General features: G+C 46.0%; 1 protein-coding gene across 2 annotated transcripts in view; it reads left to right on the plus strand.

The window, feature by feature from the left end:
- Positions 1 to 2,019: 2,019 nt before the first annotated feature.
- LOC144098992 (uncharacterized) overlaps positions 2,020 to 24,751 on the plus strand; it is a 39,492-nt gene continuing 16,760 nt past the window's right edge. Inside the window, exons 1-6 of one of the 2 annotated variants that reach the window (XM_077631983.1) lie at positions 2,020 to 2,049; positions 4,030 to 4,980; positions 5,044 to 5,157; positions 5,506 to 5,794; positions 9,950 to 10,014; positions 14,022 to 14,064. In XM_077631983.1, the coding sequence (XP_077488109.1) occupies positions 4,159 to 4,980; positions 5,044 to 5,157; positions 5,506 to 5,794; positions 9,950 to 10,014; positions 14,022 to 14,064 (1,333 nt within the window). In that variant the 5' untranslated portion in view covers positions 2,020 to 2,049; positions 4,030 to 4,158. Of the gene's footprint in view, positions 2,050 to 4,029; positions 4,981 to 5,043; positions 5,158 to 5,505; positions 8,179 to 9,031; positions 10,015 to 14,021; positions 14,065 to 24,751 lie in introns of those variants that run through there. The other variant, XR_013307281.1, reaches the window with a different exon arrangement.

The following is a 24,751-nucleotide window of genomic DNA, read 5'->3' on the forward strand; positions in this document are numbered from 1 at the left end:
AATTTAAAGTTTTTTTTTGCTCAACCTGTGATTTCCATGCTGTTTGCAAAGTATTGAACAAAAGATAGAGCATTTTGTGTCCCGCAAAAGAACGAGTGCTTATATTAAACTGTCTTTGGCTGCAAAAAATTGCCCGAATTGCTGAAATGCTTGCCAGACAACCCGATTTGTGCCCGGGTTTCAAATAAAAAAATATCGCCCGATTTTTACTTCCACATTCTGGCAAAAATAAATCCCGAAAACGAAGGGCCCTAGGTCCGCCATTTCTCCACAATGTTTATAATTTGGCTCGTATATCTGGATGAAGCTTATTCAGTCTCTTGCGGTTATACAACTTGTGTCTGTAGTCTTCTAAGTATTATTCTTTGATTATTGTATGGAGGTGCTAATATTCTCTACAAATTTTAATGTCACAATAGTTTTTTAAATTAAGTAGGTGATTGGTTCTTGCATGGTCTCGCAAGGTGCTCGGGTAAGTAGAGCTCGAGCAGCGATGTTCGCGCCTTCATTCCTTCTGGCCGATTGGCGGGCTGGGGTCCATACGTTGGTTATTTGATCTTGCCACAATGTGGAACCTTATCCCAGCTACGGTGCTTTGGTAATGAAAAAAGGAGAGCTAGAGTAATCAATGGTCTCACTCATGGTGGACACCTCAACTGATCCATGATGGTAGTGACTGAGTGAGAAAGAGACGTTGTAGTAAAGGGCGTGTAGAGTGGACTAGTCAGGCTCCAGAAGTGAATTCTAGGTGGGCGACATGCTCCTCTTCTTTTGCCTAGCGAGAAATTTTCTTTGGGTAAACTACACTGGCCCATATTTTTTGACAAAGTTCAAGAAATGCAATGTACGTGCAAATATAGGAACGTCATCCTCCACCGTTCCAGCTGCCCCTTCCGAGGCCTACCCATAAATCTGCAGCTAATGGGCACTGAGGACATTGCATTAAATATATTAAGCCGAAGATATGGCGAATATCTCGCACTTGGCTGTTTCGGAGGCGCGGATGTACTCAAGAACAAGCACACTTGTCGACCTCTCTGTTAATAACCCGATGAATTTTCTTCTGTGGACATCTTCCGTCAACTGAAACGACATACGCAGATCGCACGGGTGCGGAACTAGTTACTTCGTATGTTATGTGCTTGCAAGCGCGACAAAATGCATCTTGTTTTAGAACCGCGTCGTGCGACAGGTTTCTTGTGCTTACTCATTTAGCATGTTGCACAAAAACAAGCGCAGTATACAGCACATTTGAACACGGTGCAATTCGTGAGCTGTTCAAAAGATTATTTTGTGACTTGCGTAAGTTTCCATAACCAAGCAGTTGCACCCTGGTGTTTGAATTGCCCGCTCCTCGCCAACCGATACAACTTAAAAAGTCTGCAGTGAAGCTCCGCCCACATTCAGGACCGGCGTACAGAATTCCTCCACGACAAAAATGTAGGCCGTTGTTAAAACTTCTCTTGTCACCTAAACAAGAAGCTAACCATGAGAAAAAAGTTATAAGCTGTAGAATATTGATACCTGGCTTGTTTAATAAAGTCAAATATTAAAAAGCTGATTTCGTTCACTTTTGTGACTGGCTAGCGGAGTAATACAGTACGCCGCGGACCGTGGCCCAGTGTTAACTGCTGTTTTTTTAAGTTGTATCCTACAATAGTGCGTTCGTGACGCCGTGACGCGTTCAAAACCTCAGCCTCTCAAAATAGTGAACAACGCTACCGACGCAACTTACGCGAAATGTTTGATAATAGCAGATATCATCTTAGGGCCCAGAGGGTATGCGAAGGTAACGCGAACGGTTGTCGCAGTTTGTGTTGTGCAAGCGTGAACAAAATGAACATCAAAGGCTGAGTTACTGGAGTTATTTCTGTATTATTCCGAAGCGTTACGCTTCACTACTTGGTTTTCACTACAAGTTACGCATCATTTTGTAACCGAACCTGTGAAACAGAAATAAAAACTATCCTCCTAACCACAACAAGGGCAAGCATCATCATTGCACGTAGAAAGCAAAATAAAGAACACTCGGCAAAGCTCCGAGCTAGAGTGTACTAGAATGTTTTGAGTGGCGCGACCAGCCGCCGCGGAGAGGGCCGGTGAGCGTGGAAGTTGGCGGTGGCGCTGCAGTCAACCGCACTTGAATGCGTCTTCGCTGTCAGCCTGCCGTTTGCTGCCACGCACGGAAGTCGCTGCGTAATGCCCGCGTGATGTTCAAATTAATGCATCGTTCCTCTTTAGTAAAATTAATTATGCAAATGCTCTATGACCTCACGCACCCCATAAAAAACTCCAAAACAATGCATAGCAGTAAGTGAAATTTACACAGGAGCTCCCTCCCCCGTGTACATCCACGATCTTGTTTAGTTTGCACGACGCTCCGACACGGAATTCCGTAAGAGCCTATAGCGGAATGCAGTGACTGCGATGTTGTTGCGTTAATGATATGGCACACACCCACGACGGGGAATAAGCCAGGGTTGGGCGAGGAGCGTGCTGCGGTTACATGAAACACTTTCGTTGTCGTCGTTTAAACCACGTAGTTTTTTAGAAGGGCGAGCTAGTGGACTTACTCGCAGCATCAGTGCAAGTAGAGCCTTTGTAAAAAATTTAGAGCCGACGGAGTTCACTTCCGAGCCACACTCTATAGCTCGTAATTAATGCATTTCCAGCGTTCCATATCTCCGGAAGGTAAGATTTTTGTCCCGTTACCTCCAATGGGCTGAACGCCCAAATGTGCTACAGGAGCCCCACTATACACCCTAGAAGCAAACCCCGTGAGCTCAGAGCTCTTGACAAAGGCTGTACCAAGTAAAAGTGCAGTTCAATTTCATGTATCTAAATCCAACTTTCCAGGAACTTGAAAGAAACGCCAAAAATTGTTCCGGAACTCTTTGTGCACGGCGACCCAGTCTTACGGTAACAGTAGGCGCACCCCCCCCCCCCCCGCTTAGAAAAAAAATACACGAATATGCATGACACAACTAATTTTATTTACATATACTGTGCCCCACTCAGTCCTCAACAAAATCTTCCACCTCAATTTGCTACACACGGTTAAACTTTATAAATGCTGCTGTGCTTTCCTTCGGGCGAAGTCACAAGACATGTTGAGACCTTTGACAAAAAAAAATTTATTCTGGTTACAAGATAAAACCCAGTCACATTTGAGGCGAGCTCCTTGAAGTGCTGATCGCATTCAATACTGTTCATGCCCGTCGTGTTCAGAAGAGCAAGCACAATCATGATGCTGTCGTGATGCAGTTCTCCATAGCTAAAACAACCTGTGAAAACGTCCTCAAGCTGACTCATGAACTTGAACAGGCTCAGTGCGCGATTGAGCAAGCCACCAAAATCGCATGCTTTTGTAAATGTGGCAGCATTCAAATTTTTGCCACGGGGAGCTGGTAAAAGAAGCTGATCCATGCACACACGACATTTTGTTTTCAAGATACACCTTCTTTCAACACACCCCGCAATGTAGTAAGTGAGCCTTGGGTCACTCCTCTGATTGTTATAAGAATTTTCTGTCATAGCTTCTTTGTTGTTAAGAGCTCTTTCTGCTTCATCAAGATTACCCGTGTGGATCAGCATATCAAGAAGTTTCTGCTGCTTGTGAGAACCTGCCGCCGGGTCCTTGCATGATAGAAGCGAGCTAACCACGACCTCAGGAACATTTGACACAGCCAGGCTCTTTACCAGATTGTAATAATTAGGAACTTGAAGTTATTAGGAATTGCTGTGGGCTTGGGTGGGCCAGTTAGAGCATATCCCGTCTTGCACCCTGGCGCGTAGCAGTGATTAAGCCGTCGCTTGGCAGGCATCACAGGCGAAGAGCAGGCCAGCAGAGATTTCTCGATTGCAAGAACTTCCAGAAGAAAGCACGACGACCGTTCCCAGCAAGCAAGGCTCTTCAAGTGCGGGCGACGACAGCGCCGCCGCAACTTTCTACACAAGCGGGGCCGCGGCTAACAATAGAACCGGTCTCCGCTCCTTCCACTCAAAACATTCTAGTACACTCTATCCGAGCTGTCTACTGACTGGGCGGCCCACAGGGAAGGGGCTGCCCAATGGTGTGGGTGCGCAAGACAAAGCGAAGGAGCGTTGTTGTCTGGCCCGTGTGGTTGTCGCGCGGGCTGATGCCGCCGCGCCGATGCCATGCAGAGTAGCGCCGCTGGCGAGGCGCCGGACGAAGAGGTCTTGCTGCGTGCCCACGGTTTGCTGGGCTTCCGCGATTTCTGCGCCAAGAAGGGCTCGGCCAGTCTGCGGCAGCTCGACAAACTCGCGCTGGCCGGCTTGGCCCGAGAGTTCGTGGATTCCTCGCGCGTCAAGCAGGGTCCGCTCTACAGCGCGCGCTCGCTGCGCCGCTTTCAGGTGGGCCTCAACGGTTACCTGCGCTCACTGTACGGCGCCGATTTCGAGCTGGGACGGGATCCTGTGTTCGCGCCACTGGCGGGTCCTTCTGCGTCAGGGGCAGTGAGCTCGGGAGGAGCGGGCAGGATGGGCCAGTCAGCGGATGCCGTGGTCATCACCCCCGAGGACCTGACCAAGATCGGCCAGTACTTTTGGCGGGTGGTGAACACCCCGCGCGGCCTGCAGCAGAAGGTTTGGTTCGACCTCATGATCCACCTAGGCTCGGACGGCATCGAGAACCAGCACGCGATGCGCAAGGACTCCTTCGCGCTGCTCAAGTCGCCGGCCGACGGGCGCCGACGGCTGCAGTGGAAGGTGCCTGGCGGAGCGTCGGTGCCGGATGACCCGCAGAACCCACTGTGCCCTGTACGGACGTTCCAGCTGTACCTCAGCAAGCTGAACGTTGCCTGTCCCGCGCTGTTCCAGCGGCCGCACGACGGCATCACCAAAGCGTCGCGCTTCTGGTTCCACATGTTTCCCCTCAACAATACCATGCTGGCGCTCATGATGTACGACATCTCCAAGGACGCTGGCCTCAGTCGCGTCTACCCTAACTTCTGCACGCAGGTGAGACGATGCCGTGGACGCGTAGCGCCCGAGCCGGATGCAAACTGCTCTTGTGCCTCCCAGGTGCTGCCGGAGAAGGGGCGCTTCTATGAGCTGGCGCGGCATGGCTGCCCGTCCCTGGAGAACGCCCGCAAGGAGCCCGGCTGCGCTTTCAAGCTGTGCGCCCAGTGCCTCACGGTATGTCGCGCAGGGCGCGCACGCACTCGAATGTCTCGGGTTGAAAGTACCCAGCATCTACTAATCCAGCGCCGCGTGACATTGTGGCATGTTGACAAAACATCATTGTCAAGCACGAAATATGGATCCAGTACTGGTAATGCTCTTCGACTGGGGGTTGTAATTTGTTATTGTTCCGGATACTACATAACAAGCATGACCTTATTGATTTTTTTTTACTTTTTGCTTATAGTACAGTTGCATTATGAACTTGCAGTTGAGGTGACTGAGCTTTCAATTACAAGCTGATACCGCTGACTTCTTATGTGCAGAAGCTGTGCTAATGAAGCTAGTGTTTATGGTTTCCAGCCAGTGCAGGTGGCAAGTGCTGGGCCGAAGGGGATCCTGTGCTCAGTGCCCTGCTTGGAGGCCTTCATGCGTGCGAAGGAGGCACGCCAAAATGTGCGTGTCTCTTTCCGGGACGGCACCCGTGTTCCTGCCTACACCCTGCCCAGTGGGCAGGCTATCCAGACTCAGGCTCCACTGCAGCCACAGACGCAGGCACGGGACGAGCTGGGCCGAAACCTGCCTGAAGATGTGTACAGCTTTATCCAGGAAGTGGCACGAATCCAGGCTCTGGGTCACACTGTGCGAACAGGTGAGCTGTGCTATTTGAGGTTCATATCGAAGTAGGAGAGCTTTCTTTCCATGCCATTAGATCTTCATGGCCAGTGCAGCTTCTGTTTAAGAGGGGATGCAAAGTTGAATCCGTTGATTTTAAGAAAACAATCGGGTATGATGTGTCTCTATTAGAACTTTCAAAAGGTTGTGCACGTCATAATGAGCAGTTGAATGTGCCAGTTTAGAATAACTGTCATTTTATATACTGGGTCACTTTTTTTTTCAGCATACCTGGCCTTAACTCCCTAACAGACTTGGACATGCCAGGCTAGTCATAAGCCAACTGTCATTTCTGGCTCGTGGCGAGTCCAGTTTTTCTTGTATTTTCCGGCACTCTGGGTTTGGTTTAAGTTGACTGGGGCTCTTCCAAAGAATTTTTTTGGTTTTCCGACAGCTGGCAGTATAGGTACTAAATGATCGGTTTGGTACCATTTTCTAAAAAAAAAAAAAAGTGTCCGTTAGGGGGCTTAAGAGAATCCCACTGTACAGAATAAAGGGGAAAGATTGCTGTTTTATGATTTATTTTTCTGAAAATTGCTCCACTCTGAAGACCGTTTTGTTTTATCTGCAATCGCGTCACTTTATTGCCTCAACATTCATAAAAATATATATGTATAAAAGTATCAAGTGAAGCGTAGTGGCGCCATCTGTTGATATATGCTGTAATATAGGGCCTGTCCGGTTGGCTGGTAGAACTCTTTTTTTTTTGCTCAACCCTCCAAGTCTTTCTCCGATTTTCTAAGAGCCTAGGAGATTCTGCATACTTTTCTAAGAGCCTAGGAGATTCTGCATAAGAGCAGACATGCACCCACAGGTCATGCAGAAAATATCTGGCAGGTGATGTGGCTCCAGAGCAGATAGCATCAGGGAGCTTTGTGTTGAGGCACCGGGCGCTGAATTCATTAGAATTATGCTGGGGCTTCATCACTATCCCTTGTGTTCGCTATGAATGCATTTATCACTAGGCTATTACCCTTTCCCATCTTGCTTTAAAAACAGTTTTTCTAACAAAATGCGGCCAACTTTGTCATAAAGATAATATTTTGATTATTGCAATGTCTGATTGAAACATTGTGCAATAATAATAGAAGCATGGCCTTTTGAAAGCATGCTGAGTGTTTAAACTCTTACTATTGATCATGAGCCAATTATTTACTGTACACTCTAGGTCAGAGGCGAAAAAAGGATACTGCACATCAGAGAAAGAAATGTTATTTCTTTCACTTTACAACATTTAAAGCAGCTTAGCAAAGGGTTGTCTAGTGCTGGTTTTCAGAGAAAGCTGCTACTCTTGATCCCACTAGTGCACTGGCACTGTCATGCAAGATGGTGCAGTGTGGACACAGTTGTCACGCTCACTCAATATTTGACATTCCCAACGTACCTGGCTCTTAAGCAAACACCTCCAGATCATGAATGCTGCTCCCAAACAGACTTGTTGCCATGGTCCTCCACCATGTTGTTCGTTTTCACTTATGGGATTCTTACTTTACTCAAGTTTTGTCTCAGAATGCAAGGTATAGGTACTGGTGTCACTGTGCTGTAAGATAAATTTTTTTCTTTTTAGTAAATATTAGGAAACCTCAGATATTTTACGACATTGCGTCACAGTTTCAAACACTTTGCGCATACACTTTTTTACTTGTAGTTTTACCCTCCAGTTGTCATTGCTGTCATCCGCAAATTACATTGTTTGCCGTGTGACACTGAAAAAGTGCAAGAGACATTCCATGTACCAAATCTCATTTGCTTCGAATGACATTAACACTTTGTAGGGCATTAGGATACACATGTCCTGCTTGCCTCAGGTGCCGGCAAACAGAAAACTGCTCCTATGTAGCATATTTTTACGCGCTGAATATGCGACCTAACTATCAAATAAACCATTCAACACGTTTTTGTCTTTCTCTAATAGGTCTCCTGGTGGGGAAAAAGAAAAATTTTAAAACTTGTTAATGGTTTCAGCCCTTTTCATCAGTCAACTGCCTCATAGTACTCGAAGCAATTTTCAGTTCTAGAGAAAGTTGTCTTTTACGTCCTGAGGTGCGGATGCATACAACTTTTGAGGTACTTTTACGAGTTCATTGGTGCAGCTACGTAGCCCTTCTTTCTACAAAAGCAATGGTCGAAATGGCTTAAAGGTGATGTCTTTTTGAGTGCTATTATACCATTTGTATGCGTGTGAAACATTTATACAGCTCCCACCTTATAAAGGGGTAATCTCCCAGTATGATAGGTATTACAAACAATATGCCTACATTGTTGCCTTTCATTTCTGTGAGCTACATATAATACTGAAAATTTTGTGAAGCACGGATTGCAGCAAGAACCTACATATGTATGGAAAACAAGTATGAAAAAGTTATACCCCTGTCACACGGGACGTTTAATGTCATTCGCAGCGAATGACATTCACAACGAATGTCATTGCCTGCTGGCGTTCCCGTTCTACACGGGTACACAAAATGGCATTTGCAAATGATGGCGATGTCCATCGGCTAACTGCTACGACAGCAGAACGTTACAAATCATGTTTTTCATACACATATTTTATGTTTATTGCTAGTATCACACTGTTACACATTAATACACTCTTTAAAAATTTTTTGCAATGCCTTGCGGCAGCAATAGTCAACAAGCAATGCACTGAAATATCCAAAGCAAGACAGGCTCAAAGCCGCTCACGATCCCTCCCGTACATGCCGCCCGCACTTCCTCCCGAATTCTTGACGTTTCGTCGTCAGTCCAACACGCCTTCTGCTGGGCTGGCGAAGCTGCAGAGTTGTTTTCCATTGCGAGCACTGAAGGCAAATGGAGTGACGACCACGCTACTCAGGCAAGATGGCGGACGGCTTGTAAACAAACGCGGCCGTCTCTACAGTAACTGGCGGCAACTGGGAACAAGAGTGTAGTTGCGCAAATAGCTTCAAATACCTTATTTTACGTCAAAAATGATTCAAAAGTTCATTGCAGCAATTAAAATAAAGTTTTCTTTGAATACGTTTTGTTCTCGCTAATCAGTTTTGTAATTTTTCGCCAAGCCGCTGTCGTCGAGATTACACAGGTCGCGCGTGCATGAGTTCGGGAAACTCATTCAATGGGCGAATGTCGTTAGCTGTGAATGTCATTGACTGTGCCCGTGTAGCAGCGAAAAAAACGCCATTCAAACGTAATGTCATTCGCTGCGAATGACATTCAACGTCCCGTGTGACAGGGGTATTAATTATGGACTGGCACTGAAACATTCTTCATGCCATCTTGTGGGCAGTGCAGCAGCTGCAATTTTGCACTGGGCTGGCTGCTTGCGGCACCAGCTTGTGAGTTGCCCAGTGTAGATCCAGTATCAGTCTTTATCAGCTGTGCTGCTGATGCCAGCCCACTAATAAATCTTTGAAATATTTGTTTGGAGGCATTCGCATATTACTAAGTATGCAGGTGCATCTCACTTGCAATCAGTACAGCTTAAGTGTGAAAACGCGAGCAATTCATGGTTTTCTTTTGTGCTGGCTTGGCTAGCTGCCAATGCTTAAAGCTAAACCAACATGGCCGAGCAAGACTGGTCTTGCAACTTTGCTGGCCTGAGATACAGAGTCCCTTTCAGTAGATTCTTCTCCCAACTTGCTATCATTGTAAGCACATGAAGATTCGAGGTGATGTCACCTATCAGTTTAAAGAGTGCTAAATGTTACAAAGAGAGTGTGAACTCCACTTTATGCCACCAGATAAATTAAGCATTGAATTTCATGCTGTGTCAGAAAAGTGCTGCATTGCAAAAGCAGGTTTCAAACCTCACTCGTTTATACTTTTTTCTCTGTTGCTTGCATTTCACAAAGAAAAAATATTTAACAAAGGAAAGGAATTTGCAAGATGTGCATTCCTCCACGTGGGGCCCCCAGTTGCAACAGGCACTGTTGTGTGAATCTTCACATTAGGTCTCCTTGGGGCCATAGAACATCAATGTTGAAAGTAAGAGCATTACATGCTGCTGAATGCTCCACGGTAACCTACTTTCGTTGCATGAATGTGTTGTTCATTGGCTAAACCAAATGCATTTGTGATCAGTTTAGTATTTGGCATGTTTAAAAAAGCTTTTACTGTCGCCTTCTTATCACTTTCTCTTCCTTGCTTGCAGATGGCCTGCCAACAGTATTTAAACAAGATGGCTCCAATGCCCAGGCCCGTTCATTGCCCATAGAGGTGAGTGAGCAGTGTGCTTTACAAAAATTTTGCTGTTCTTATTTATCAAGGCATGATCTCATTTCTCTGGAACAGCAGTTCTTAAATAGAGGTCTGCAGAAACTTCGGGGACATTGAAGATGTTTCCGAGACTCTAAATTGTGTCTTTTTGATGGAGCTACTTCTGCCATGACTGAGCAACTGAACACAGTGGTACTGCAATTGCTTTTTTAAGTCAGAGTTATGCCAGGACTTGTAAGTTAGAAAAGGTGTTATTCAGAAGTGTTTATTGCTGCAACAAACTGGCTTATCACATTAATGAACTGGTAAAGTGTATGATGTACCGTGTAAACTGCATGTAGGTCGAGTGGGAATATAGGTCGACCCCCTTACCTTGAAGTGTAAAAAAAAGAAAACAACCAAAAATTGACGAAACGCATTTATTTACAACATCGGCTGCGTCTATACATCACCGGAGCTACAATCTCACTCCGAACTTTCAGCAGCGTTGCCTGAAGATGACTCTTTGTCGCTCGCCGCATCCCACAGCGCATCGTCCTCAGTTCCATCAAGCATGCAGCACTTCTTGAGTGCATTCTGGACCATGGCATCTGGCAAAGAACGCCAGGCCAACAACAGCCAGCTGCAGATGGTCTCAAGCCTTTGCAGGTGGCCCGTCGGCTTCTTCGAGTTACCGCCGGACATCCACTTATTGTACTTCTGCCGCACTCAGTCCTTAAAGGGCTTGTCGAATACGCCGTTGAGTCGCTCATTCCATCAGGAATGACGATGAGGTCCGTCCTAGCTATACTAAGCACATGCTTTACTGCTTCGTTCAGGTGACCATAAAATGCGTTCAGAACCAGTATGCTCCGATGATGCAACAGTGCACGGGGCCATTGATTCCACATCACACGGACCAATTCAGTCATTGCCTCATCCATGTACCCGTTTTTCATTAACGTGCACAAGAACACCTGACTGGAAAGCTTCCTTTGGCATGGTCTTCTGATTGAAAATCACAAAGGTGACTGCTGTGCCATCAGCTGTGCCTACAAGCATGTCAGTGAAGCGCGAATTCTCACTTCCTGTCGACAGAAGTTTCACCTCTTTGGTGCAGCGTTCGCTGATTGTGGTAGACAAAGGCATGTCAAACTGCACTGGGGTCTCGTCGGTGTTTGTGATTTGTCTCGGCATGTAGTCGTGCTCCTCTCAAAACCGAATTACAAACCGCGAGAAGCTGACAGGCGTATCAGCAAACTCCTCTGGCAGCTTCTGGCATATTGATGTGTGCCGGCGGAGGGATAATCCTCTGCGCCTCATGAATCGGCGCACCCATGACTTCGGTGCGCAGAACTTTTCCCAGTGTAGTCTGGCTTCACACGCAAGCTCTAGAGCTTTGCAGCGAATTAAATGCAGAGTCACAGGTAGTAAGTGCGCATGAAGCTGTAGCACAAAGTGTGCAAGTGCATCCTCAAGTTGTGGGTGCCCTGCACGATGTCCACGAAAGGACATTTTACTTGGCTTGCTTGCAAACAGGTTATCCTTTCGTCTGCGCCAATACTGCAAGCTGTTTTCTGAAACTCCTAACTGGCACTGAGTGGCATGTTGCCATTCGCTTATTTATTTATTTACAGTAGAATCTCGGTGATAAGAACACGGTTGATACGAATTTCGCGATATGAATTGCGGCTCTTCTGTGAGCGGAAAAATCTGGGTGCTGTTGAAGACAAAGTCTTGAGCAGTGCAGTCAAGTTGCTATGATAGGCAAAAATAATGTTCTTTTATTCACTGTGATACTCTAAAAAGGTGAAATAAACTAATTGCCTGTACTTGCACTGCTGTGTAGTCGGTTACAGAGTCAGATGAACTCAAAAGGTGGACTGACAATAATTAATGCTCAAATGCATAGAAATGTTACGTTTTGGTTGTAGTGCGGTACCATTTATAATGTGGATTTTTCCGACTCTTGTTGCTTCAGTTATTAATGTTCAAAGTTGTATCTGGACCATTTGTCAGTGCTTGAGTGCAAATGAGACCCATGAAATAAAGTAGTGAGTGGTACCGCATCCAAAATTATAATTGCGCTTACCCATAAGATGTGTGATGGGGCACATCATCTCTGTGCCTTCATAACATAGAGGTCTCTGGCATGGCCAGCTCTTGGTGCTGTGTGTGGACTGAAAGACTCCTGGTGCACCTGCTTGTAGACTTGGTAACAGGCGTGTGATAAAAGGAGCAAGATAATAGAGAGAGTGAGGGAGAAAAAGAATGAAATTGGGATTTTGGACCCAGCTATGCACCTTCAGAGTGCTTGGAGCCAGAGGGAAAGATGGAAAAAACTACATGAAAAGAGATGACAAAAAAAAGCTAAACTCTTGCTGTTTTCAGCTGGTATGACATGAGCTTGTGTCACTCTGGCTCTCTTCATGCATGATGCGATGAATGCTCTTTCAAGCATAAGGTCATTTCATTTTCAAGTACAGTTCAGCCCGCTTATAACGAACATGAGCGTCACGTGGCGTCCGTTCGTTACATCCCGAAGTTCGTAGTAAGTGGACCACAGCTTTAAAGACAGTTGCTTGTCAAAACACAAAATTTAAAAAAATTTTTCTTTGCGAGAAATTTTGTGATGGGCGTCTGTGTTTGCAGCGCAGATCTGATGAGTGAAGTTTCCAGTTTATTTAAAGCAGAAGCGTGCTCTTTGCCGAAGCCCTTGGCACAGTCAAGGTGTCTGAGGCTCTCTGTGTAGCCCATTGCTGCAGGCGCGCCTATGGGTGCTGGCTCCAAATTTTCAGCCTCATCCGATTCCTCCGCATCACTCTCATCCCGCACTTCAGAAACGATGCTTTCGTCCGTACACAGTTCCGCTGTGTCGGTGTCGTCATCGAGAGAAATAGAATCACTCCAAGCAATGTCATGACCCCCCATGCCGGAGTCGATGATGTGCTGCCAAAAATCGCCGCCGGGCTGGTCATCTTCCGAAGCATCAGGCTGGGCATCAGACACGGTGTCAACAAAGCTGGTCTTGTGGAAGCAGTTCTGCACGCAAGTGGCCGCCACCTCCGCCCAGGCCGGTTTCATCATCTCTACCGCTGAATACAATGGAAATGGGCACGGTGTTCCCATCCGCCGTCGCGAATTACAACCAGTGCCCGAAATTTGAACGAAGCCAACGAAACGTCGGCACCACAACAAGAGTGACAAAAGCGCGCGGCAGGGTAGACTTGCAACTGCAATGTGGACAAGCGGCAATCAACCTAAAGACATACAGATGCTCAGCGCCAGCGGAGAGACCAATGAGGGGCGTCCGTGAGCATCAGTGCAGCCACATCTTGGCTACCACGGCAGGCTTATTTCACGGAGCGTGACTTTCAAGATAAGCCCAGGCGGCGCGGTTGATTGCGGAGGCCGTGCACGGATTTGCAAGACAGAGAGAAGAGGGGAGCGGAGTTTAGAGGAGGGGCGGGAGGGCGATCTTGGAAGGCGCGTCGGTGAGGAAAGGGTAGCTCGCTTGAGAGCGGCATGAAACGGGGCCAACAGGGCGTGCAGTTCGCCTGCGATGAGGCTCTGGAAAACAAGCCGTGCGCCGAGCGCACAACGGGGTCGGAGGCACGTTATCTCGCATCGCGGCACCGGGCTTACGCCATCCGTTCGCTGTAACCGATCAGCAGGGCTTAATAACTTTCATTACTGGTGTGATTTTGTGCCATTGAAATAATGTATATTTTGATGGTCGTGCAGGTCTTGTTCGTTATAAGCGAAAGTTCCTCTTAAGTGGGGCCGTTATATGTGGGCTCGACTGTAACAGACATTCGAACATACCCGGCAAGCTCGCATATATTTGGGGCGGGGGGGCATGCCTGAGAAGACAAGACTAGTTTTCATGGTCCCTTCAAGGTGAGCTTGAAGGAAATCTATAGAGGTGTACCTCGTGTATGAGGAGGTCAGTGATCAAATGAGGCATTTTGTAGTGGAGTCTGTGTCACCTTGTCAAAGCTGGTCACCGCATTTTTGTCTTGTTTCAGCTGCTACGGCTTGCTATGGATGTTGGGAAGCCGACGAAATCTGGTGAGTTCACTGATATTGTTGTACTAGTTTTTCTTTCTCTCTTTAGCAGCCATCCAGCAGGTAAACATTGTCGCTGTGTACACCTCCTCTTAGTTTCACAGTGCTGGGCAGCAAATAATGCTCGCAAACCAAATGCAAAGTTGGCACTCCTTTGTTTCTTGCAGCGGCTTCTTGTGTGCCTAGTCTGGTTCTGCAACCAGCAACAACTTTTCTTGGCAATGAAGGATGGAGCATCCGTAATGTGCTGCTCCGCCAAATAGTTTGGCTGCAGTACGTTTACGTTGCTGTCTGAGCAGTTGATTCACTCCATTGCACGTGTAGCTGATGTCGTATACAGAGACTTCTCATAAAAAGACATGCCAAGAAAATTTCTTGTAATCAAGGAAACTGTTTTTGCTTTCACTCTCTAATGTTAAAGTTTCGCAGTTATGTTAGACGCTAGACATATGCCTTAAATAATGAATACATATGGGCCCACTTATAATGAACCTGAAGGTTGTGCGGATTGCGTTTGTTGTATCTAAGGGTTGGACTTTTCAGTTTAAACTAAAAAAAAAAGAGATAAATGTACTATATTCACTTTATTTTATTGCCCCCTTGGTTGTACTGCACACCCGTTATTCAAGGTCGGAAAGAAAATGTGCAATAACTTCGATCGTAACGCACACCAGATTTTCCGCGCTACAATAAAAAAAAAACGAATCTTTTTACTTGGAACAACCAACTTTCATTGCAACTCCTCTGTTGTGCCGAAGCAATCTCAGTCACATTAGCTTAGCTCGTTCCTTCGCGCCCTCGTCAGCTTTCGCAGTGCAGACACTGGCCGCATGCCAAGGTGCTGCGCTCCGATAACATTATGGTGCATTTCTCTTTCGTTGGCAAACTCGGCAGAGCGTCGAGACGCTGTGACGGCTGCGCATCCTGGACGGGTGCTTTGGTGATGGTTGTGCGCTCGGCGCAGGGCTGCCCTGCTGCGCGCCAATGTCTGCTTAGAAAGCCTCTGCAACAAGATGGTCTTTTTTTTTTTTCATCCTGTGTCTTGGAAAACTCGGCGCGTCTTTGCAACCGTCATTTCCAGGTTGGCCCAAGTCCAGGTCAGCGCCTTTCTAACGGCTTACTAGAGATGCTCGGGAGGCCTATCGCTATCCACAACATGAGTAGGCTAGCTAGGCAGTATCGATAATGTCTATGCGCAGGAAATGCAGACATGTCTGCAGAAAATAACAAGCCACCATTTTGTGATGCTGTTGACAATAGGGTGCTGCTGGCATAGTTCAATTTTTTTTACTCGATTCTAACGCACATACCAGTTTTAGGTGAATTTTTCCCAAAAAAAGGTATGCCAGTTCAGTTTTCGAAATTTGGTTTTAACCGGAAAGCGTCAGTATTCTTGGCATGCAAGGCACGGCTAAAGCCCCTTCATGACGTTTTCTGCCGACCATGCTAAGTAGCGCCAACCTCCCTTCCCCACGGCTCTTACTCCTCACATAGCTTTCAGACTTCTGGTCTTTAATGGAAGTGCTGCCATTTTGTATCTCGGTTCTTGGGGCGAGTCTATGGCTGCGTTGCATCGCTGCTGTTTTCATCCATCGCCGTATTGCTGTTTGAGTGCTATTTTTTTCAAACAGTGTCGGAAAAAGAAGCATATCGCACTAGTGATTCGTGTCCGCATGTGATAATTACACAGTGTGGAAAGCGTCTTAATTTCTGAGCGTTTCAGCCACGAAGTTGACCGACACCGAGGGACAGGGAACGGAGCTGCTACTTGTTGGTGCTGTGGTGCGCCTTCGCACCTCGTTGATAACACCGACGCTCTCAAATTATCTGCTTGCATCATAGACTTGTATTCGGTAGATAACGTTTCGACAAAACGAGGTGCGCGACCGTAATTAACCTGTGCGGCGGATAACGACTTGACGGGGTCCGATGTCCATGCGAGCAGATACAAAATGACCGCCGACTTCTGGCGCAAGACGGAAATCGGAACCAGAAAAGCCATATGCGGATAGAGAAATAAGGCAGCGGCGCACTTCAAGATTTGGTTTTACTTATAAAAGCGCCAGCGACAACAGAGGGGCTTTTGGGCATGTCTAGCTTGCTTTTTAATGCAAGTTACAGTCAGAGTTGAAAATAAAGTACGGAAACCAAGGGTATGATGCGATGACAGTTCTGAGATATATTGCTCCGCTATCTTACGCACCTCTGCAGACCAGAAAGCACCACCTCCTTGCAGCCTGCTAGCTAAGCAATTTTTGTTCACTATCATCGCCTGCTTAGAGCAGCTAGTCAAATAAGTAGGTTTAACAGCTGCATGTAGGACACTGACATGAAAATATTCACGGGCGTCACATAAAAAGTATATTTTGGCTATCGCGAGGATTGAGTGGCAATTCCATTGCTGCCATCAGCATGCAGACCATATGATGCCATGCCCTCGCATTCAACTCAGCGACAACCCGACGATAACATGTCAACCTAATTCTGGGAAGTAAACTTTCACTTGCGTCTTTTTCTGCTGAATATCTCGTTTAACTCTAGTTACTTTTTTAATGACTATAGCAGTTTCTTCTACAAGCTCAGCTCCAAATTACTACCACTTGCACGTTAATTACTCGTAAATAAATGGTTCGCGGCGATAAAAACACTGGGATAGACTAAGTGACCTTTGACCACACGGGATTACAACATCAAATCACCGAAAAATCAGTATTTCATTCGTCCAAAATATTTTTCGAAGAAGACCTTAACTTTCGTTCTGGAATAAAAACTGAAAAGAATACACCGAATTTTCAGAAAATAAAAACTGAAACGTCCAAACCTTAGTTGTATCCGAGCTTTGTAGCAAGTGGACTTCCCATATTACAGCCGAAAATGCTGTCAGGCAGAAGTAACGTTTATTTCTTAAGTCCATTATGCGCGTCTGTTTCTTAAATTATGCCCAATCGCAGCCCTTTTCAAGCTTTTCAGTGTTGTCATATGCTCTTCGCTACGACCCTTGCAAGAGTGTGTTTTAGGGATGCGATATAACTGATTGTGGTAGTCATTATTGCGAAGTTTCTCGGTTGTACAATGCTGTCCCCATTGAAGTGCATGCATTTGCGAACTGCATGTAGCAAAGGGGCTGCGGCGGTTGATCTTGATATAATGAACTTACTGTGTCAACTATCTATTAGCTAGAGCTGCGTTGCTGGAAATTTGCCCGAACCACATGAAGGTTGTCATGAAACATGAACTGACATGAGAGAAACATCTATGATTGGGTAACAGGCGACCACACCTGACACAGCATGACACACTCTGACACTGTCAGTGCCACTGGGTGGCAAACTCGGCAGTCTCTACAGCTTTTGTTTTTACAGTGTCACACCATGTGGCACTACATGTCCTTGCTCAAAAGCAGCGAGAAACAATAGGACATAGCAACAAAGACACCGAACAAGCAGTGTGCACCCATTGTCGCCACGTGTGTGATCCAGCACCGGCGACATGAGGTGGAGAGCCCGTTTCCTGTGGCCGGGAAGATCAAGAGCAAGGGCATGCGTAGAGAGGCAGGTGCCTCCACAGCCTGTCTAGTGATGGCAGCATGACCGCACACATTCTCATGTAGTCCCCCCCCCCCCCCCGCCCTATTTGTAGCGGCGTTGTGCGAACCGCGGCAGAGGTGGAGGGGGCTGCTGCCACAGTTGCACAATCAGCAAAATCGTGAAACGCTTCTCCGCTTATATGACGGGGGGGTTTAGTGCGACCATTTTCTAGGTGATTTAATCTACATCTGCATGTAAAGAAAAGTCGCAGACTTATCTCAGTTTCGTTATTTCAGGTGTAACTACTTCGCTTACATAGGCTTCTTCTAAATACGGCTTGGTGATGTCAGCATTGTCAGGTCACATCAGTTCTGGCTAGCTGTGCGTCGGCGATGCATTGCCAGAAATCCACATGTTCTTGGGTGCTCGGCCGCATCTTCCATCATGAATAAGGCCATAAACACTGCCTTGCAACGGCATAGAGATACGGGGTGGTGTCTGTCCCTGCTGCACAGATATGGAGTCACTGTCTGCTAACTGCGATCAGGTCTGTTAAGGGAACAAAGGGGGATTACTGCGCAATGTACACTCAGTTTCTGGAAAAGGCCACGTTCTGGAAAAATTTTGTAATAGCCGATAAAAGCAGAAAATTAGTTGTGTGTCATATAAAGGGCGTTGTTTTGTCCTAATGAAAATGTTAATACAGATGAAAAAAAAATATTTAAAAAAATGGGCTTAATAAATATCTGACGCCAGCATTCATAACTTCAATTTAGTTCATTTCAAGTCAAATTGCTTTTGCTCTAATACACATAGACTGCAGCTGTGCACTGAACCAAAATAATTGATACTACGATCAATTGTCGCTGTGTGATAGTGGAATGACCAAAAAAAAGATTTTTGTGTAGGCATCTTTTGATAAAAAAAAATGTAGCAGTAAGAACACAAATTGCACAATTTTATTTATTGTGGTTCATTGCACAGCTAGATATACAGTCAGAGACCGAAAATTCGGACGCCTGATTTTTCGAACATGCTCGATTATTCGGACTTTTTCGCGGCACCGCGACATGGCCCATAGTTCCAATGTACAACAGCGCCTGAAATTTCGGACGCACCGCAACTGATTGCTTGATTTTCCGGACCTCGTTCGCACTCGCCGCCAATACCGAAGCCGCCATATAATCTGTACAGTGGAACCTCATTAATTTATAACTGCAGGAGAGATTGAAAACTTGATCAAACAAAATGAAATTCAAGCTTAAAGGGAGCCTCTTAACTTGCGACGCTGAAATTCTACGCAAATCGCCACATTGCGCCCGCGTAGTTTCAAATTCGTACTGTTCTTAAATGTCTTCCGCCACATGAACTTGAACAGTAGTCAGAGTAAACGGAACTCATCTGTGCCGAGTCTTTCGTCTCGAATACAAAAAGAGGTAGCAGCGAGGTGCGTGGGAGGCGTATGGCTTCACGGAGACGGTGAGTGCGGGAGGAAATGGTGGTGCATTTCAAAGCGAGGTCAGCATACCTGCGGCAGAACGCACTGCAAAATTAACTTTTCTATCATAAAACCGTAAACAACTGGCGTTTCGATGACAGGCAAGACGCCTCTCATTATATGCAAACCACTGCAGAGTGCATATCGTGGATACGATGCCGATTTTGGCTCTAGTCGCTAGGCCTAATGACGAGGCCAATGCCGACGGAGCGCTTGCTTCGGCTGTTTCTCGGTTCTTATTGTTTCGCCATCTTCACATTCTCGTTTTGGGCCCATCGTATTGCAGTCGCAGCGCAGTTCCTGCAGCTGCGTGTTTGCTTTCCAGTTTAGGCTTTGTCCCAACCGTGCATTCATCAGTGACATGCCGAGGGCAGCACAGCCAGGCCGAGCTTGTGAAAGTGGTCGCCGCCCGTCGTCTGTGCACATGTCATGCGGCGAAATTTAGTCATGAGGAGCTTTATAAGGTGTGCAATACAAGTGACCCCTTCCTCCGGTATATTGGTAATAAGTTCGTAATTTTTTCAGTAAAATTTGATTTTCTGGACTGCCTGATTTTTCGGTCGTTTTCGTGGTCCCTAGAGAGTCCGAAAAATCGGTCATAAACTGCATAAGAAATAAGTACACAAAGTTTCAAATCAAGAGCATGTACAGGGATAGAGTAAGGATCGCTTATGTAAGATTGAATGGCAGAAAGTTAGACTCGAGAAAACGAGAAAGAAGATTAGGAATACAGTCAAACTGACTTATAATGAACCTGGCGGTCACGTGTATTGTGTTTGTTTTATCAGAGGTTTTTAGTAAGTTGACTTTCCATGTTACAGCCAAAAATACAAAGTTTGAGGGTTTAATTCGGTGATGCGCGTCTGTTTATTCAATCTAGACTCCATTACAGCGCTTTTCAAGCTCTCCAGAGCAGTGACATACCTCTCGCCAATAGCGTTGCTGCCCACAAGCTGCTTTAGGGACGCGATGTAACTAATAGCAGTGGACGCCTCCATGGCAGCTGGTGGCTGGTTGACCTCCCCATCATAGTCTTCTTCTGATTCCTGGTGATTGGAGAGCGCCCATACTTCACATACAGTCAAGTGGAACAGTCAAGTCCACTTATAACAATATTCAAGTGCCATGAAAATTCCATTGTTATAACCGATAATTGTTATAAACGGGTTGCACGGAAAAAAGCATAAAAACTGCAAAGAGGGGCCACGGACGGCAAGTGACATGCGAGCTCCGCCGAGGCATCGTTTTGGGGGCCCCGAAAGGGGCCTTGTAAAAATATGAGAAGGTTGCCACGGCTGCCTCTCAGTTTGAGAATGCCCGAAGAAACGCTGGGGTGAAATCGCCACAAGCATCTCTCAACGTACTTCTCACTGGCTTGCACGAAAAAACCCCATGTCCATCAGCCTTGCTTGCCTCATGCAAAGCTTGCAGATATCCTTCTCCATCGCCTCTCTTTGAAGCGCTGTATCTAGCCGCCACCTGGCTGGAAGTACACATTGTTAATCAGCAGGGTAAACTGCTTCGCCTTTGTGGCTAGAATCAACCCATTGATAGGCAAGTTCTGCGCATGGGCACCAAGAAACCACTCATAGAGGGCCTCCTCCACCTCTTTATAGGCACCTTGTCGAACGCGTTTGCGCCCACTGTCAAGCGAGTACTTTTCTTTGTTCAACTTCTCAGCGGAGCGGTTCATATGAACGTCGACACCGTCGGTTGTGATAGTGCGTACTTCTTAACCAAATCACACACTTTCTTACCACAAACGATTAAATCCGTTGGCAGAACTGTGCAGAATGAAGGGCAAGCGAGCAGATCAGTGCTGTCGGCGCGTTGGCAAGGTCCATTCGTGTTTCGGTGGGTGGCGCGGCGTAGAGCTATGGGCACAGCCCATTTGTGTTCACAGGGGTGGAAGGGCAGCGGGAGTGAGGTGCGAGGCTGGCGATGCGGACTTCATTGTTGTAACCAATAATGTGGCATGGGGGCATTGTAGTAAGCGGGTTATTTTGCCATAGAAAACATACAAAAGTGGACGGTGCAGCAGCTTTTCATTGTTGTAACCAATATATTGTTAAAAACCAGTATCGTTATAAGTGGGTCTGACTGTACTAATACTTGTCAGTGTATGGCTCTCCAATGTTGGTGTCATCATCTGCGCCAACGACATCAGATGACATCAGGTCATGCTAGCTGCGCATTGACGGTCATTCCTGGGATCAAAAACTCTGCCTTACGGAAGCAATTCTCAATGCACTCCACAGTCATTTCCATCAGTGCGAACTTGTTCCATGGCAGGGAACTGAATCACCTGAACTGGGATATCGGCACATGCTCAGTCATTTGCAATCCATACACACTGGCGACACGGCGCTGATAGGACACCTCGAGCACGTAATTATGTCGATGTCAAGAGGTAGGTCTGGCTTATCGCATTAATTCACAATAGTCACTACAGCCAGCAGTGTTGCCGCAGTCGGAGAAGATAGCACGTGTTGCACCACATAGTTATCGAGCACGAACAGTACTTTCCTATTTTTGCGAAGCCACTCTGCGAACAAGTTACCTCTCATCCCCATACTCCTTCTAAGTTTACGCCTAGTGGCAGGTTCGTCTAAAAAAAAGAAAAAAGAGTCTCACATTGTCCTGGCCTTTCTTTCGTGCCTGCAACACATGAGAATGTAGTTTCCAACGCACTGTGCCTTGCGAGACCTCTCGATGACAACACGGCCAGTTGCTTTTGTCTATGCTTGTACATAAAAGGGCGGAACACGAAGCTTACTGCACTTTTCACAAGCTCTAGGCGCCGCTTTTCAAGGCATGCGTTAATTGACGCCCGCTTCTGGCAAAACATTTTATCGGCATTCCATACATCACATGTTATTTTTTCGTGTTTTGGTTGGGTGGCGTTCTTTCCTTAGAAAGTAGAAGAACGTGTCACGGAGGTTTGAAGGCACTCGTCACTCTCTGCTCCTGCAAGAAACGGGGTTTTTCGACTCCGGGGTCGAGTTCACAGCACCTCCTTGTTCACTTTAACCAAGATATGCGGTCACTTTTGTTCGTTGTATCTGAGATGCAGTGCCATTGCCCTAACACATTTGTTTATTTCCAGTACCTCAAAGACCCCATGGGGTTGGGGTTTTACATGAGGGGCGGGCTAGACATGGTTGACAGAAAAGTCGTTAGATGGCAGTTTTGAAGTGGCTGGGGTTAGAGTGAAGGATGAAGTCTTCCGGAAGATTGTTTATCTGTGGCAGTCCTTACAAAAAAGCAGTTGACATGGATCGCTGTTCAAGCATGTCACGAATAAATGGCCATGATGTGGGTGATACGGCTGGAGGTCCTGCTGATAACTGCAGTCCTAGGTGATAACACATAATAGAATTTTTGAATCAAGCAGAGTCTAGATATTTTCCGGCACGCTTGTAGGCTTGGAAGACCAGCTTTAACTTTTTGATTAGTGATGCTAGTGTTGCGGGAATAAGCAGAGAAGATAAGGCAGCATGATTTTGAATTGATTCTATGGTAGCGATAGAGTATGGTGATGCGGGTCCCATAATGTGCATGCGTACTCTAGTTTGGGCCTCACAAGGGTTATGTATGCTAATTGTTTTACGTGAAAAGGTGCATGAGCTAGGTTACGTCGAAGGAAGCCAAGAGTGTGGTTAGCATCATTAGTAATGTTCATAATGTGAGAAAACCATTTGAGATCGCTAGAAATGTGAACACTTATTTATTTCAAATAGGAGACTTCAGAGACAGCGGACCTTTTCTTTAAGTAGTTGTGAGACATATAGCACTGACGTCTGTGGAAGGCAGGTAGTGTTGTTGTGTTAACATTGAGAGCCATTAGCCAGTTTCGACACCATTCCTCGACTTTTGCCAGATCGTTTTGAAGAGCTAAATTTTCAGTAGGGTTATATATGGGATGGTAAATAACGCAATCATCAGCAAAAGGCGGACTAGAAGAGATGCAGTGTAGGTCATATTATATACGAGAATTGAGGCTTACAGACAGATCCCACACAACACCTAAACGAAACCGAACTACGTGCAAAAAATGAACACAAATTTCTAGGCATAACTTTTGACAAAAAACTCACTTTTCTGCCTTGCATAAACACACTGAAAAAGAAAGCATCCCAATCTTTGAACGTACTGAAAGTCCTTTCATGCAAACACTGAGGTTCTGATCGGGTATGCCTTATACAAATTTATCGCTTTGTAGTACGCTCCTGTTTAGACTGCAGTTGTATAGTGTATGGTTTAGCAGGGCCGTCATACTTGAAATGACTGGACCCCGTACACAATTTTGGTCTGCGTCTTTCAACTGAGGCTTACAGAACGTCGCCCATAAACAGTCTATGTAGCAACCAGTGAACCACCACTTGCAGACAGACGAACCATGCTCACATGCTCAAGCATTCTAAAAATTCATTCCCTGCCAAAACACATCTGTTACCCAATAGTTACAAAGTGCCCATCTCGAACACTGTTTACCAACAAACCTCAGGCAGTCAGACCACTTCTTGTCCGCTTTGAAGAGAAATGCCAAGAACTAGAAGTAATGGATGCATTGCCTAATATTGTCCGCAAACCTGATCCACTCCTGCCTTGGTACCGCCTGCCCTGTGTGTGGGACTTCATATTAACACAGTTCCAGGAAAAACAAACACTGCATGAACACTTATTACAAGAATATTCAGCACTAAACGAAAAATACGGAGAATACACAGCATTTTATACTGATGGTTCAAAATCTGAACACTATGTCGGAAGTGCTGTGGTTCAAAATAATAAAAATATATAAAAATTATAAATGAGAACATAGAGAACAGTATAATTTACACTCATTCTCTAAGCATACTCACCTCCCTTCACTGTAGTAATGCAGTTCCACCACTAATTGGTGACATCATGCACAACGTAGCAAGGACCACAACACGGGGACAAGACATAAAGGCTAAGGTTCAAGTCAGGTCACGCTTGTTGACCTTGAGCCAAGGTCTAACAGGCTGATCATACCTTACTACTCTGAACATTCCAAACTTCTCGAAAGGAGCATAGCTGTGTCAATGTTTTGCAAACGCTGTAGGCAAGATGCGTGTCTTGAGGCAGCATTTTCCAAAAGTTCGCGCTTTGTTGTTCACAGCAGTCACCAGAAACGTAAATGTGAGACGTATTCAGTTGCTGATGAAAAATCTGTGGAAAAGGAAAATAACTGAAGGAATGAATAATATCTTACATTCATCAATTTTCACATAATCTGAACAAGATTGACCTCTGCACTAATGTCCACGTAGATGTCTCAGCCTAAGAAGCTGGTTTCACTGCGCAAACTACCTTGCCCAGTTGTGCAAGGCAGTGCCAGATGTATCAGCACTACGAAGGCATTATTTACTAAATACCTTTTCATGCCAAAAGCATAACATTGGTGAAAACTGGAAGATGTCAGTAGTAGTTTATGGGCACATGATTGCAATGTGTGCTGACAATCAAATGGCTACATGGCTGTGCACAGTAACAAGTGTGGATATAAATGAAGTTTTAACCGATCCATCAGTTTTGTGCAGGCACAGTCATTGCCTCACTAAGGAAATTGTGGAGGTGATTAAGGTTGCACAAACTTTTTTGGCTCCAGGCGAGCCTTCAATGACATTATTAATAAACA

This window comes from Amblyomma americanum, chromosome 7, assembly GCF_052857255.1.
Source record: "Amblyomma americanum isolate KBUSLIRL-KWMA chromosome 7, ASM5285725v1, whole genome shotgun sequence".
NCBI classification, from domain to species: domain Eukaryota; kingdom Metazoa; phylum Arthropoda; class Arachnida; order Ixodida; family Ixodidae; genus Amblyomma; species Amblyomma americanum.